Here is a 14,858-nt window from a genome sequence, read left to right on the forward strand (position 1 = left end):
TTCTTCTGTAAGTGCTCATGTGTTCACATTTAAGATTGGAAAAACGAGAAACTAAGAGAAACATACATGGACAGGTGCATCCATCCCAAGATTGTATTTGGTCATCTCTTCATCTCACACTTTTTGATGCATTTCCCCATTTCTTTCTAAGTGGATTTGTTGTGCCAGGGTGACAAGAGTGCTTTAATTCCTTTTAATTGAACAACCTAAATTTATTAGTATGCACATGAATGATCCCTCCCACATAATACTGACAGTCTGAAGGTATTCAGAGATATGGCAGGGTCTGCGTCTACTGAAATTTGTTAAATGATAAATTAAGTGTTTCATGTCTTCTCTCTGAAAGGTCCTAATATTTGAAAATGAGCAGCTAGGGTCAGGTTCTCCCAGACAGCCTTTCCATTTTGAAGCAGGCCTAAACCTGTGCTCAGCCTAGGTTTGACTTTCAGTAGAAACTAAATGTGGGGGTGGGGAAAAGGCTTTCTGTTTCTCAAAATTAATTAAAAACAGGTACAGATGGCTGTCAAGTCAAAACTCCCCTCTTGGATGCTGTTTGAACTGATAAACACTTCAGCCTCAAACACTGAAGAGGTTGAGGTGCTTTGTAAACAAAAATGTTGACACAGGGGAAATTCTCCTTTAGCTTAATGGGAATGCTTTGATGCAGCTTTGAGGAGAGGTTTTCTTTCTTTTGGGGGCAACTATAGATGGGAGGTTGCCTTTTTAAGAGCCCAACAAAAGTATATCTGACATGTTTCAGCCCTCACTGAAAATGCAAGAACAGCTAAAGCCTTATAAGTATATAACTGTGCTTACAACCTATTTGAGAATGCATCGTTAAAGCCTTTTATTTAATGAGTTAGCTGAAATGAAACTGCTTTCCCTATTTTGTTCATCTAGAGGAGAAGCACATTCATCTATCTAATGTTTACTTCTGATAAAGCTAGCCTGCTGAACTATAATATCCAGGGATGGGTCCAAGAAGCAGAAACAGCTGACAAGCATGGCTTTCTGAAACATTTACCTGATGTATTCTTGCCTTATGCCATCTCCTTTTTCAAGGGAGGGAAATAGGTTTACTTGCCCCAGGCCTCTCACTTCAACTCTGACAAAGTATTAGGTTGCAATGCCTGAACTACTTTCCCTTCCAGAACCAATGTAAGGGGTCAGCATTTTAAGGCCCAGTCTGGCAGAAGATCCATCACTGAGCCAGCATGCTGGGCTAGACTCTCGTTTTTCAATGCAAGAGGGAGCTAGCAGCAAAGCAGCACAAAGGACTTGCCCTCTGCTATCTCTTCTAGGCACCCTTCTCAACAGGAAATTAGATATTGGTCTGCAACATCAAAGGTGTCTTGGGGTGATTGTCCATTTCCCAGTGGGAAAAGTGTCTGCAAAGAATGGAGCAGCTATGCACCTAAAAGCTAAAAAGAATCATTGCTCCGTGGCTTTGCTATGTATAATTGTTTAATTGCACACTGAAATAGAGAATGCCTGTATGTTGCTAAGGGTTTATCACTGGAAAATTCCACTGGAGTATACTAAACTAGAAAGAGCTTTCTGAGCTTTTAGCTGGCTTAATGATTAACTGTTGGTGTTCTCTGCTAGCTCTCGTTTGAGTTAGATCATGCAATAAAGGTAGGGTTTGTTTGTTGCAAAATCTCAGAAAAATAGAGATTTCGAGATATTTTTTTAAAGGAAATTCAGCAAAAAAAAAATTCAACACTTCCAAAATGGGTTGCCATACCCAGACATTTTAACCTCCCGGACGCTATTTCCAATGGACATATCCTGGATATGTCCAGGAAATTCCAAACATGTGGCAGCCCTAGATTAAGGAGTTAACTTGCAAATCTTCATTCGTTCTTTGTTCCCAGGCACACTGGGAGAAGGATCTGATAATGGCACCTCTTCAGGAGCTGTGTAGCCTTAGGCTGGATGCAGGCTAAGGGAGAGACAAAGCTTTGTTTTTTGCTCATATTGTAGTTAGGTTATATATTTAAGAAGACGACCCTATGCTTGGATAAGCATATGCTTTGTGGAATTATTCTGGCTGTATCATTGATTGTTTTTGTACCTATTTTGAAGAAGTTCTGGTTAGTACAGTTTTAAATCATAATTATGGGTCTGGGCAATTATTGTTCCAAAAGGAGTCAGCTTTTATGCATCCAATTGCTTCATGCTGCGCAATCTGCCATGGGCTTCTGGGAAGGGCCTGTCAATTTCAGTTATTTCATTTGTTCATTTTTTTTCCCAATTTGAAATTCAGTTCTCCACATTTCTGCAGCAATTTGTGATACAGGCATACATACTCATCAGCAGTTTTGATTAATGTACACAGTTATTCAAGCAATCCGCCCTAATACAATGCATTGCATTATTTTTATGCCTATGCATAATCTCCCCCACTCTGCCCCAACCTAATCTAGGCTGATTTGGGAACCATTTCCCTACCTCAGCTCCTGAACTCTGCCTCCCAAAATACATCCCTGCCAGGCCTCATGACCTGTTGCCAAGCGACCGTTATGGCAGCCAACCAGCACTACCTCTGCCACTGAAGGTTCCTGCTTTCTCCTCCCCAGTGTCATAAACTAGCAGGACAACAAGGAGGAGAAAGATGATGATGACAGATGATGGTGAGGGGATGGAGGTCAGTTCACAGTAGCCAGAGCTGCAGGACCCATTCACCAGAGCCAGAGGAGCCCCTGTTTCCACAAACATGGCTGGCTCTGAGATGTAAGGAGCAGCGGGAGATATGCTGTAGGAGGCTGAGGCAGGTAAGGGCCCTCAGCTCAGGTGGAGCTCGTTAGCTCGGGAAGGAGGTGTGTGATTCGTCAGCTGGAGTATGCTCAGGACAGGTGAGGGTCACCTGCCTCGTCAAGCCCAGATTCTGCAATCAGCATGCAAGGTGTAAAAGGGGAGCAGAGGTGAAGTGCTGGGTCTGCTCAACTTCCTATATTGGTTGAACCATGGCTTGGCTGCTCCGGGGAGCTCTTGGAATCTGTGCTTGTGCGGGACTGACTTCCAGGTGCCCTGACCCCTGGATTGGCTGTAAAGGCAGGAATCTGGCCTGGCTGGACTTTGGACCCGTTGACCTGCTGGATTACACACTAGTATCCACCTTGGGATTGTGTACACCAGCTGGACTTGCCACCAGGTACCCCGTGGTTCACAGCACACTTTGCTTTTTGCTCTGATTCTAATTTTGTTATATATTTAAGAAGAAGAATTTATGCTTGGATAAAGCATATGCTTTGTGGAATTATTCAGGATGTATCATTGACTATTTTTGTACCTGTTTTGAAGGTCTTCTTGTTAAAGCTTTGAATCAGAATTATGGGTCTGGACAATTTTTTTATTCCAAAAGGAGTAAGCTTTTGTGCATCCAGTCGCTTTATGCTGCATAGTATCATTTGCCATGGGCTTCTAGATCGGGATAGAAGGACCTAGCAATTCCATTTCTTTCAATGTTTCCAATTTGTAATTCACTTCTCCACGTTCCTGCAGCAATTTGCTATTCACACAGTCATATGCACATCCTCTCCCATCCTCCCCCAACGGAATCCAGGCTGACTTGGTAACCACTGCCCTACCCCAGATCCAGTCCTTCATCAACTTGTAGGGCAGGGCTAAACTCTAATTAAACATCCGGTCAGGATGTTAAATGCTGCATCTCCTCCCTCTCTAGTGACCAACCAGGAGCAGGAGGGTTTAATCGTCCTGTGGGATGGAGGGAATTCCTTCACTGCTGCCATGCAGAGGCCCCCTTCACACAGCTCACACTGGGGCAGCTACTGTGGGTGGTGTTAAGTTGTGGGTGGACATATCAGACGACACAGCGATTCTTCAAACAGCTCTTGTTTATTCACAGGCCAGAACAGTACTGAACTGACGGGTTCAGCCAGCCTGTTGCCACTACAATGCAACAGTAACAACTTTCTGTAGCTATCCAATCACTGAACGTCACTTTCAATTCCTTATTTGCATATGTGGACCTGAGTGAAAACTATCTACAGTATCCCCCTGCTGGCCCATGGTGAGAACATCAGTACATAATAGATGGCACATGGGGCACCCAACCAACGGTGATGCAAATGCCACTCTCAGCACTTGTGGCCCTGAGCCAACCACCTTGCCTGCTCCTCTGCAAATACCGTATTTTTCACCCTATAGGACGCACCGTCCCATAAGACGCACCTAGTTTTTTGGGGGGGAAATAAAGGGGAAAAAATTATTTCCCCCCCCCAGGCACGGGGCTGGGGCAGCCCGAGCTTCCCCCGACCCCAGCCCCCAAACAGGCAGCTCTCTGCAAGCCGTGGGAGCCCAGCGGTGGCTCCCGCTGCTTGAGGAGAGATCCGCGAAGCCTGGACGCGCTGAGATCAGCGCGCGCAGGCTTCGGGATGCCGGCAACTCTCCCCAAGCAGCGGGAACGTTCCCGCTGCTTGTGGAGAGATCCGCGAAGCCTGGACACGCTGGGATCAGCGCGCGCAGGCTTCGGGATGTCTGCAACTCTCCCCAAGCAGCGGGAGTGTTCCCGCTGCTTGAGGAGAGATCCGCGAAGCCTGGACGCGCTGAGATCAGCGCGCGCAGGCTTCGGGATGCCGGCAACTCTCCCCAAGCAGCGGGAGCGTTCCCGGTGCTTGAGCAGAGGTCTGCGAAGCCTGGAGAGCAAGCGGGGTCAGTGCGCACCTACCGCTCTCGCTCTCCAGGCTTCAGCGAAAGCCTGCATTCGCCCCATAGGACACACCCAGATTTCCCCTTCATTTTTGGAGGGGAAAAAGTGTGTCTTATAGGGCGAAAAATACGGTACATCTCAGGTTAAAATGTAGTCCAAAAATCTGAAACTCCAGAATTCCAAACTAAAAGGAAGTGGGCCATGCAATATTACTGGAGTAGAATAAACCCATTATTGGATCGCAAACCATGAAGATGAAATGCTGCTTTATAGGCGCAAAAATAAAAAAAAGATGGGCCAATGGCAGTGCATCAAATCACTTTCGGTAAGAACGTAAGAATAGCCCTTCTGCACCAGGCCAAGAGTGATGTAGTCCAGCATCCAGTTCTCACAGTGGCCAAACCAGATACCCATGAAAAGCCTACAAAGCAGGACTCGAGCAGAAGTATACAACTAGTTCATACTGAAGACTGGCAGGCTTATTCGTGCATAGAGCAAGTTTATACTGAAGGCTGGAGCCTTGGAAAGCATTTCACTGTAGTGTTTCAGGAGAATTGGTGCCAGTGATAAACAACACAGCTGCAGAACTTCAGCAGGAAAAAAAGGTCAGATTCTAAAACTTTTGTTTCTTGGAGCCCATACTTTTAGCTTGAAATACGTAAAAACACTTGCCTTTGTTGTGTGTTTTTTGTGGGCACTATTTCATGCAGGGATTTTCGAATCATACACACACAAGCAGTGTGACAATTAAATATGCATGCAGGATTTTTCATCCGCGTATTGCAAAGGTAAAACCAAACTTTTAAGATGGGTTGAGTAGTTCCTCTACTCCTGAACTGGTTACCATAGACTTGTTGATTTATAAGGGCATAGGAGTGCTCCACTGAAAAGCATTGAAGTGATCTTGAAATTTTGTCTTTGGTACTAGATCACTGATAGCAGAGACATATGTAGAAGTTGATGTTGAGGCTGATATGGAGGTTGATGTTGCAGTTATCAAATGATGAAAGGGCATATATGAACCACGGTTAAGCTCTGTTCCAAAAGCATGTGCCTTTAGGTCTAATTATGTAGTGTAAATTATGTTCATCTATAAAATATGCATTTCCCCCCTCCAGCTGCAACCAACAACCAACTTCCTACAAACAACATGCATTGACTTTAATGTGATTCGTCTGAATTACAGTGATTTCAATCTAGAAAGTTTTCAAGGGTTTTTTTTTTAAGCAAATAAAACATAATAATGTAATTATGTGTACTGTTTTGAAGTTTAATTGGAATATGGGAGGCATTTTATTTGAAATGTTTATTTTAAGCAAACCTCTGCCATCTCATTTCACTCTGTGCCCGTTTTCCTTTGTTAATTAAACTCTATGCAAAATAAGCTGTTTATTAATTTAACAAAAAATGTGTCACTTGATTGAAAGAAAAGCTTTAAGCAGTTTGTTTCAACTTTTGTATCTCATTTTATTTATTTTTACATAGATTGGATGGTGAAGGTTAAACTTTTGATTATTTGAATCTTTAAAGAGACTGAAATAGGATCAAATTGTGCAGAGCTAGAAAACTAATGTACTGTATATGCTGCTTTTATAAACTGTAGTCCTAGTTTCATTCACTGTACTGCTTTCATTATTTTTCAGATGAGAGTATTCATTTTCTTCATAATTTTAATAACAATGGTCAGTGTGGCTGTTTTCCTTGCTTTGGTCCAATGGGGCAGGAATGACTTATTCAGTAAGTAAAAATGAAAACATTCTTTACAATACAGGGGGAAGAGGGGCACACATAATGCCCTAAGTATCATTTGATGTATTTGGAGGGGGGAACCCTAATATTTTTTTTAGAAAAAAAACCTCTTTGTTTACTTTATTGAGAATTTTTATAGGATTTTATTCCCCTGTTTGGGGTAAAGAAAAGTCATTCACCTTTTCTAGGAACTAGGCAGGGCTGCCCGCTCTCGCCATTGCTATTTATTATGGTTTTGGAGATTCTCCTGAATTCGATCAGAGAAAATAAAAAGATAAAGGGGGTGACAATAGGAAAAAATGAATACAAGGTGAGAGCTTTTGCGGACGATTTGGTGATAATGGTGGAGGAACCGATGAACAATGCAACTGAAGTCTTAGAGGAAATTGAAAAATTTGGTGAGGTGGCTGGCTTTATATTGAATAGGGGGAAGACAAAAATTTTGACAAAAAATATCGATCAAACAATGATAGAGGCGCTACAACAACAAATAGGTATTGAAATTGTTAAAAAAGTTAAATACTTGGGCATATGGTTAACAACTAAAAATATTGACCTATTCCAAAATAATTATGTACCGGTATGGCACGGAATTAAGAAAGATTTGGAGAGATGGGGAAGGTTAAAATTATCCTTTTGGGGTAGGATAGCAATGATCAAGATGAACGTGTTGCCAAAGATGATATTTTTGTTTCAGATGATCCCAGTATTAAGAGGAGTTAAGATCTTTAAGGAATGGCAAAGAATGATATCAAGATATATCTGGCAGGGCAAAAAACCAAGAATTAAATATAAACTGTTAACGGATGTAAAGGAAAGAGGAGGTTTTGCCCTGCCAGACTTGAAGTTATACTATGAGGCATCATGTCTTTGCTGGGTAAAAGAATGGATAAGATTAAAAGACACAAAATTGCTGGATTTGGAGGGATTCGATAATCGATTCGGGTGGCATGTTTATCTATGGAGAGAAAAGAAAAAAGGCCACAAATCGTTTGAAAATCATATCTTCCGGAAATCTTTAATTGAAGTTTGGGACAGATATAAAAATATATTGGAAAGGGGAGTGCCACACTGGTTATCTCCACTAGAGACCATAGCAATTAAGAAAATTAATATGAGGAGTAATTGGATTACATATGGTGACTTGGTCATGAAAGAAGGGGATAAATGGAAAATAAAACCATATGAGCAAGTAAAAGAACAAGTATATGACTGGTTGCAATACCTTCAGATAAGGGACATGTTTAATAAGGAGGTCAAAGAAAGAAGATACAATGAAAAAGAATCGAGATTCCAATTAGAAATTATTAATAATGACTGTAAGATAATATCCAAAATGTATAAAATCCTATTGGAATGGCAAACAATGGATGAAGAGGTGAAAGAGGTAATGATCCATTGGGCCAGGGACTTGGGATATAGTATAGAATTGGAGGAGTGGCAAAAAATATGGACTGAAAATCTGAAATTCACGGCATGTATAACGTTGAAAGAAAACACTATGAAAATGGTGTACAGATGGTATATGACACCGGCTAGGCTCGCTAAAATGTATAAAGTTTGTAACAAATGTTGGAGGTGTAAGGAGAAGGAGGGCACATTTATGCACATGTGGTGGGAATGTAAAAGGGTGAAGGGGTTCTGGGAAACAATATATATTGAGTTAAAGAAAATATTGAAGTATAACTTTGTAAAGAGACCAGAGACTTTTTTACTGGGAGTAACTAGAAATGAAATAAATAAGAGGGATAAAAAGCTTTTTCAATATGCAATAACAGCTGCGAGAACCCTATTGGCTCAGAGATGGAAAAACGAAGAAACACCGACTTTGGAAGAATGGAGAGCAAAATTAACAGATTACGCAGAATTGGACAAATTAACCGGGAAAATCAGATTTCAAAGAGACCATAAGTTCCTGGAGGACTGGGTAAAATTTAGGGAATATTTGAAAACTGTATGTGAGGATCATACAACGCTAGTGTGTTTTAAAGAAGCTTTGTGAAAAAATAAGGAATATTGCAAGAAAGAAAATGAAGGTAGGAAAATGTATCTAAAGGTGATATCATAATTAAGGAATGCGTAGGTAGAGGAACAACTATGGAAGACTACTAGAGGAATTGAGGGAGGTCCAATAAGTGTAACTATGTGATGTGGAAATTGATTCTTTGAAGATATTAAGAAAACTTTCAATAAAAAATATATCTGAAAAGTCATTCACCTTTTCTGTCCCCATAAAGTTCTGAATGTGTAGTTTTATAAAGTTCTGAATGTGTAGTTTTAAATTATATTGTATCTCATGGCATGCTATTTTTTGGGAATTCACACTTCATTTATTACTTCCATCTTTAGAAAGCCTTAACATCAGGGTCTCATTCCTAATTGTGTATTGATATGGTCCACTAGTTGCAGCAGTTAGGAGTCTTACAAAACGTTCCAAACCCTAGATCAGGCACCCCCAACCTTCGGCTCTCCAGATGTTTTGGCCTACAATTCCTATGATCCCTAGCTATCAGGACCAGTGGTCAGGGATGATGGGAATTGTAGTCCAAAACATCTGGAGGGCCAAAGGTTGGGGGTACCTGCCCTAGATCCTCATTGCTGGCTCTGCTGTTAGGGAGTTTCCATTGCTGCAAAAATCCCTGCTGTATCCAGCAAAAACAAAAAACAAAATACACACCACCCCAATCTGTAAGGTACTAATCAGCCAAAGGCCTGGTTGCAGAAGAACATTTTGCTTAGTGCCTAAAAATATATAATGAAGGCTCCATGTGAACTTCCCTGGAGAGGGCATTCCACAAATCGGGTCCTCCCTTAAAGAGGGCACGTGTTGCGGTGAGACCTGGCATCCTAACCCTGTGTTGTGGGTGGGTATGATTGGGTAGCCACAACACCCAATTGGTAGGTTCCTTGATGCTGGGTTTGATCAGGCCAATGGGACGCAAGCTAAATGGATCAAGGGACCTATTTATGCCCATGCACATGACCCAGAGCTTCCTCTTTCGGCTTATGCATTTGGAACACCCGCCCACCTCTCCCTACTTTTAGGGCTTGTGCGCTTGACCTTGCTATGCCGTCGTGTGTCATCTGTCATTGACAGCAGGAATTTTCCCCACTTGGCTGATTTGCTGGTGTCATTTGGGTTTCGCCTGCCGTGTAGCAAATTGTCACAACTTGTAAGGTTGTGGATAGGCTCTGGTTCAGGTGATAGGGATGGGAGAACACTCTCGCCATCCCTATGTGAAGGGTATTCCGTTAAAGGAATCCAAGGACTCAATGGTTTTGCCAACCCCGAGAGAGGGTTGTGCCCGTGCCTGAGTCCGGGGGGAGATTTGGGTGGTGGAGATAGCTTGTTCCTGACTTTCCACTTATCCAGGTGTTCACCCTAGGCTGACCTCTGCTGGTGCCCTGGGTCAGCGCTGCCTGCAAGGGTGCAGGGAGCTAGTCGAATCAGAGCCTATGCAACCACTCACTTTTCTGTAATCAATAAAGTTGTGGGCTAAATTCTGCCAAAAACCAAACCAAAATTTGAGTCTCGTCTGAATTTATTTAAGGGGGAGGTTTAAAGGTCTAAACACACAAATGGGGAGCCACTACAGAAAAGGTGGGCCGCCCACAAACTAATGGGAGGAAGCTGCTGCTGGTGGTATCTCTGCTGACAGTAACCAGTGTAAATTTTGAAATGGGACATTGTACTGTATTTTGGTGATGACCTCATGAAGGGAAAGCAGAAGAGGCATTGTTCCCTGATGTAGCTCACAAAAGTGAGCCTGCATGTTGTATAGCTCAAATGAAGAGAGGTGATGTCTTCTCTGTCCCATTTATGGCATGTTGCATGCTTTTGTGTATTGCTATTACAAATTATGTCAAATTATGCTTTGGTCCTGTGGTGACTCTCTTTTAAACATGTATAGGAAAAGCAAAAGAGCATGGAATTAGGAGAACTCTGCAGGAAACCACTTCCATCCAAGGTGAAGAAACAACCAGAAGAAGAGAAAGGTGAGATAGCAACCTCATACCTGGCCTTGCTCAGTGATCTTTTGCAGGTCCTGCTTACAGAATTTCCTGTCTACATTCACCTTACAATTGCATCAAGGCAGGACAGAATAATAATAAAAAGCCTTCTGCACATCATAATTTACATATGGGACTCTGGATTACAATAATAGGCTTAAAGTGGAGAAAAAGATTTATACTGATTAAAGCACTGATTCCAGATCATGCAGGCACAGAAACCACAAGGGTGGTAGAAAATGAGCAACTTATGGATGATTAGAATCTATGCTCGTGGCAAGAAATTCTGTTAAGTATTCTAATTCTTCTTCCAACTTTGTAACTGCAACTTGAAGCAAAACAAGGCCCACATAACTTATAACAAACTATTAAACTGTGTTGTGGTTGGGGTTCCAGAGGAGAGCTGGAGGAAACCCAGGTACAAAGCCTAAAGCTCATTGGATGATCTTGGGCCAGTCCCTGTTTCTTAGCCTAGCCTATCCCATAGGATTGTTGTGAAGATAAAAGAGTTGAGAACCACACATGCCAACTGAGATGCCTGGAAGAAAAGCAGTTTTTAAAGGCAATATATAAATAAATGGGATCAACGTATTATTTGTACACTCAGAGGAGGTATAGAAAAATTGGGGGTGGGCTTTTGCTGCCCAGCTCCCCAAGGGACTCTGGGTCCCCTCAGTCCATGATCAGTCAGAGAAGAATGGATAGAGGCAAGCTCCAGTGAAAAGCAAGACAGATCTTTATTTTTCTGTTGCAACAGAGTCCCCCCTCCTTGCAAGGAGGTAAGACAGAAGCAGAACAAAATTGTACAAGCCCCTTTAAAGACTGTATATGTTGCCCAACCCCTTGGTCAAAGACCACCCTAAAAGCATCATACATACATCACAACGTCTTGGGCAATCACTCGTAGCTGAGTGAGATTGTCTCCCATGAACATGGTCTTAACAGTGAGTCTTTAAGTGACTGTAGAGGCCAATTCTGGATCCACACATCCTTCCACAGTGGGGACATAGGTTTTTGGGTAGGAGTTGTTCTTGGTGAGGGTTTGCCAAATGTGCCTTCCTCTTGGCACGTTTCTCCCTTTTGTCCTGAGTTCGAGTGTCTTCAAAGTCCATGACACCTTTGGTAAAGGTTGTTCTCCAATTGGAGCACTCGCAGGCCATTGTTTCCCAATTGTCAGTTTTCATACTACATTTTTAAAGATTTGCCTTGAGAGAGTCTTTAAACCTCTTGCTGACCACCAGCTTTCCATTTTTAAGTTAGAATAGAGTAGTTGCTTTGGAAGACAATCAGGCATCCAGACAACATGACCAGTCCAACTAAGTCGATGTTGAAGAATCATTTCTTCAACACCGGTGATCTTTGCTTCTTCCAGTACACTGGCATTAGTTCACCTGTCTTCCCAAGTGATGTGTAACATTTTTGGGAGACACCGTTGATGGAATCTTTCAAGGAGTTGAAGATGGTATTTATAAGTGGTCCATGTTTCACAGGCATACTGTATAGCTGGTAGTACAATAGCCTTGTAAACAAGCATTTTGGCTCCCCTGCAAATGTCCCAGTCCTCAAACACTCTGCACTTCAGTCGGGAGAAAGCTGCACTTGCAGATCTCAGGCGATGCTGGATTTCTTGTGGAAATATAACTGCCAAGGTAGGAGAAGTAATTGACACTTTCCAACATTACACCATTGAACTGGATTTATGGCATTGCAGAAAGGTTGTTTTGTGCTTTTTGGTGCAACACTTGGGTTTTTTGAATGTTGAGCGATAGGCCTAGCTTTTCATAAGCAGTAAAGCTCTATTCCAATGGCATGAGTATCATGACAACCGGTGGATTCTTATCTGCTGCATCCTTCATCTGCCTTCATAGCCGTCGTAACATACCGCTTGTTATTTTCCACCTGTTCTGCCGTTGAGGACTTTTTGGACCATTCTTTGCCTAGCTTCCTCCCCTATGACCTTACTGCCTTGGGTGACCCTGTTGGGAGTACGAGACTCCCAATGGCTTCACTCACAAGGGTCATAAAAGGTAAAGGTAAAGGACCCCTGACAGTTAAGTCCAGCCGCAAAAGACTCTGGGGTTGCAGCGCTCATCTCGCTTTACTAGCTGAGGGAGCCGACATTTGTCTGCAAACAGTTTTGCCGGGTCATGTGGGCAGCATGACTAAGCTGCTTCTGGCAAAACCAGAGCAGCGCATGGAAACGCCGTTTACCTTCCCGCCGGAGCGGTACCTATTTATCTACTTGCACTTTGATGTGCTTTCTAACTCTAGGCTGGCAGGAGCTGGGACCGAGCAACGGGAATTCACCCCATCTGACCTTCCAATCAGCAAGCCCTAGGCTCCAAACCACTGACCTTCCAATCAGCAAGCCCTAGGCTCAGTGGTTTAGACCACAGCGCCACCCATGACCCTCACGAGGGTCATAGGAATGTGCAAACCCACTCACCACAACAAGGTGATGATCCATTGAGTGAAATAGATCACATAAGTAGGTGGTCTACAACAAAAATTTGAGAGTGGCTCTCTCCTGTCTGTCAAGGTACCTAATAATGTTTTGCTGATTGCATTACCTGGGCAGCCTGGCCATTCTTTTGAGATGGTAAATACTGCAGTTCTTGCAGGCACACCTTATTCATACACAAAATGTGCCCTTAAGACAGGATTTGTAAGTGAAAAGACCTACTAGGAAAGGTTTCTCCAAGATATTTCCTTCTGCAGAGGAAATACTTGAGTAATTAGAAGGGCCAAGGTTGCTTATGGGATTGTTGTGTGCGCTAAAATAATGTGTAATTTTCTCAAGGAATATTTCCTAAAATTTGAAGGGTGAAGGGTTGGTTTTCTGTGGAGAGTGTGTCTGCTATGCGTATGCACCTTGAAATTTTTCTAACAGAGGCATGTACAGGTGTAAACTTAATATCGCAGCTGTGTGGGAGCAACAAAAAACATTGCACTGAACATTCACTAAATTGCGTGAATGAAAATAGAAATTTGCACTGTTTTAAGTAATCTACAAATCATTAATTTTGTAACCTGAGAGTGTGTTCCAAATTCTCAGCAATGTTTGGGGAGAGCATGCTGAACAATGTTAATTCGTGCCCTGAAGGGGTGTTCTTTACTAAAGTTTAATAATCCTTGATTTTGAAGCATCAGTGGTGCATTGAGACCAAGAACTTTGAAACTATGAAAGGGTGGGGGGCGGCAGAGTGGGAAACAATGAAGGAAGGAGAAAGTGCATATTTCAGATTTGATCTTCAGAAAGTAACAGGGTGCACAGCACTGTGAAAACCCAAATGTTTAGCTCGCAAATAACTGAAGCAAGAGGCAGTACAATACAAATTAGTTTCAGCACTGCCCTTGAGGATGAAAAAGCACTCCTGGGTTGAAGAGGCAGTTTCTCATCCAGTTTCAGATTGGGAAGCTCTTAATCATTCCATAGAAAGGATTTCAGGGTTATGTTTGCTGATTTAATGAACTAAGTTTTGGAAGAACTTGCGCTGAGTGAACAAGTTTCATTTGTGACCTCAGCTTGAACTTGAATCCTAATAGGGAAATAGATTTCTTTTGTAGTTTTTCTTCCTTTCAGATTGCATTATTTTTACTGGGTTCCCCCCCCCCCCAATGTAAAAGGGGTTTAAACACATTTGTTTACAATTAACATTAACACTGCCAATCATTACTGGCACAAATGTCCCTCTAGAAATACTGTTTCTATGTAATGTCCAGTGTCTCGCATATCTAACTGTTCTCAGATTTAATTAATTGAACCAAATTGTGGATTTAATAATAATAATAAATAGATTTTTGCTATCCATCTCACTGGGTTGCCCCAGCTACTCTTGGTGGCTTCCAGCAAATTAAAACATTTTCCATCATTTGTGAGTTCTTGGATTATATATGTTAAACAGAGTATAATAAATGCGTACAATAAACATAGCATGAACAGCTTTTGCAGTCTATGATAGGAAGCACAGACTGAAGTAGAAATAGAACTCTTGAATCTAAAAGGCCAGGAATGTGCTTGAACAGAGAGAAAAAATTATATTTAAAATACCCACAAAGAGAAACAATGATGGAGAAGTAAGCACACCCATGAAAATCCTAAGAGATGACAGCATAATTAAAGGGTTTTTTAATCACCATTATTTCTTTCTTGTGTAGGCTTCTCGAAAGACATGATACAATGGCTCCTTCACAGTTTTTGGCATTTTCCAAATATTCATATCAAGAGACTCAAGCTATCTCTCAAGCGGCCGAAAGCATGGAAGCTTCGATGCAGGTTTTGAAAGGAAAACTTCACCAGAAGCATAAACGTTCATTGCTTCCAAGTGGTAAGCACAGGCAGATGCTCACAAGAATCCCTTGTGGCTGCTTAAGGGTTGTGCTTCTTAGATTAAAGCAGTATTGACTTCATTCTAGTCTTATTTTG

At 42.1% G+C, this 14,858-nt stretch overlaps 1 protein-coding gene across 7 annotated transcripts in view; it reads left to right on the top strand.

Annotated features, from left to right (window-relative positions):
- The window catches only part of TPO (thyroid peroxidase), a 110,218-nt gene that overhangs the window by 28,510 nt on the left and 66,850 nt on the right, over positions 1-14,858 (top strand). For 6 of the 7 annotated variants that reach the window (XM_083495543.1, XM_083495547.1, XM_083495545.1 and 3 more), the window contains exons 1-4: positions 2,598-2,774; positions 6,316-6,409; positions 10,333-10,417; positions 14,591-14,760. In XM_083495543.1, the coding sequence (XP_083351669.1) occupies positions 2,628-2,774; positions 6,316-6,409; positions 10,333-10,417; positions 14,591-14,760 (496 nt within the window). In that variant the 5' untranslated portion in view covers positions 2,598-2,627. Of the gene's footprint in view, positions 1-2,597; positions 2,775-6,315; positions 6,410-10,332; positions 10,418-14,590; positions 14,761-14,858 lie in introns of those variants that run through there. The other variant, XM_083495544.1, reaches the window with a different exon arrangement.

This window comes from Podarcis liolepis, assembly GCF_965112155.1.
Source record: "Podarcis liolepis genome assembly, chromosome: 3".
Classification (NCBI taxonomy): Eukaryota; Metazoa; Chordata; class Lepidosauria; order Squamata; family Lacertidae; genus Podarcis; species Podarcis liolepis.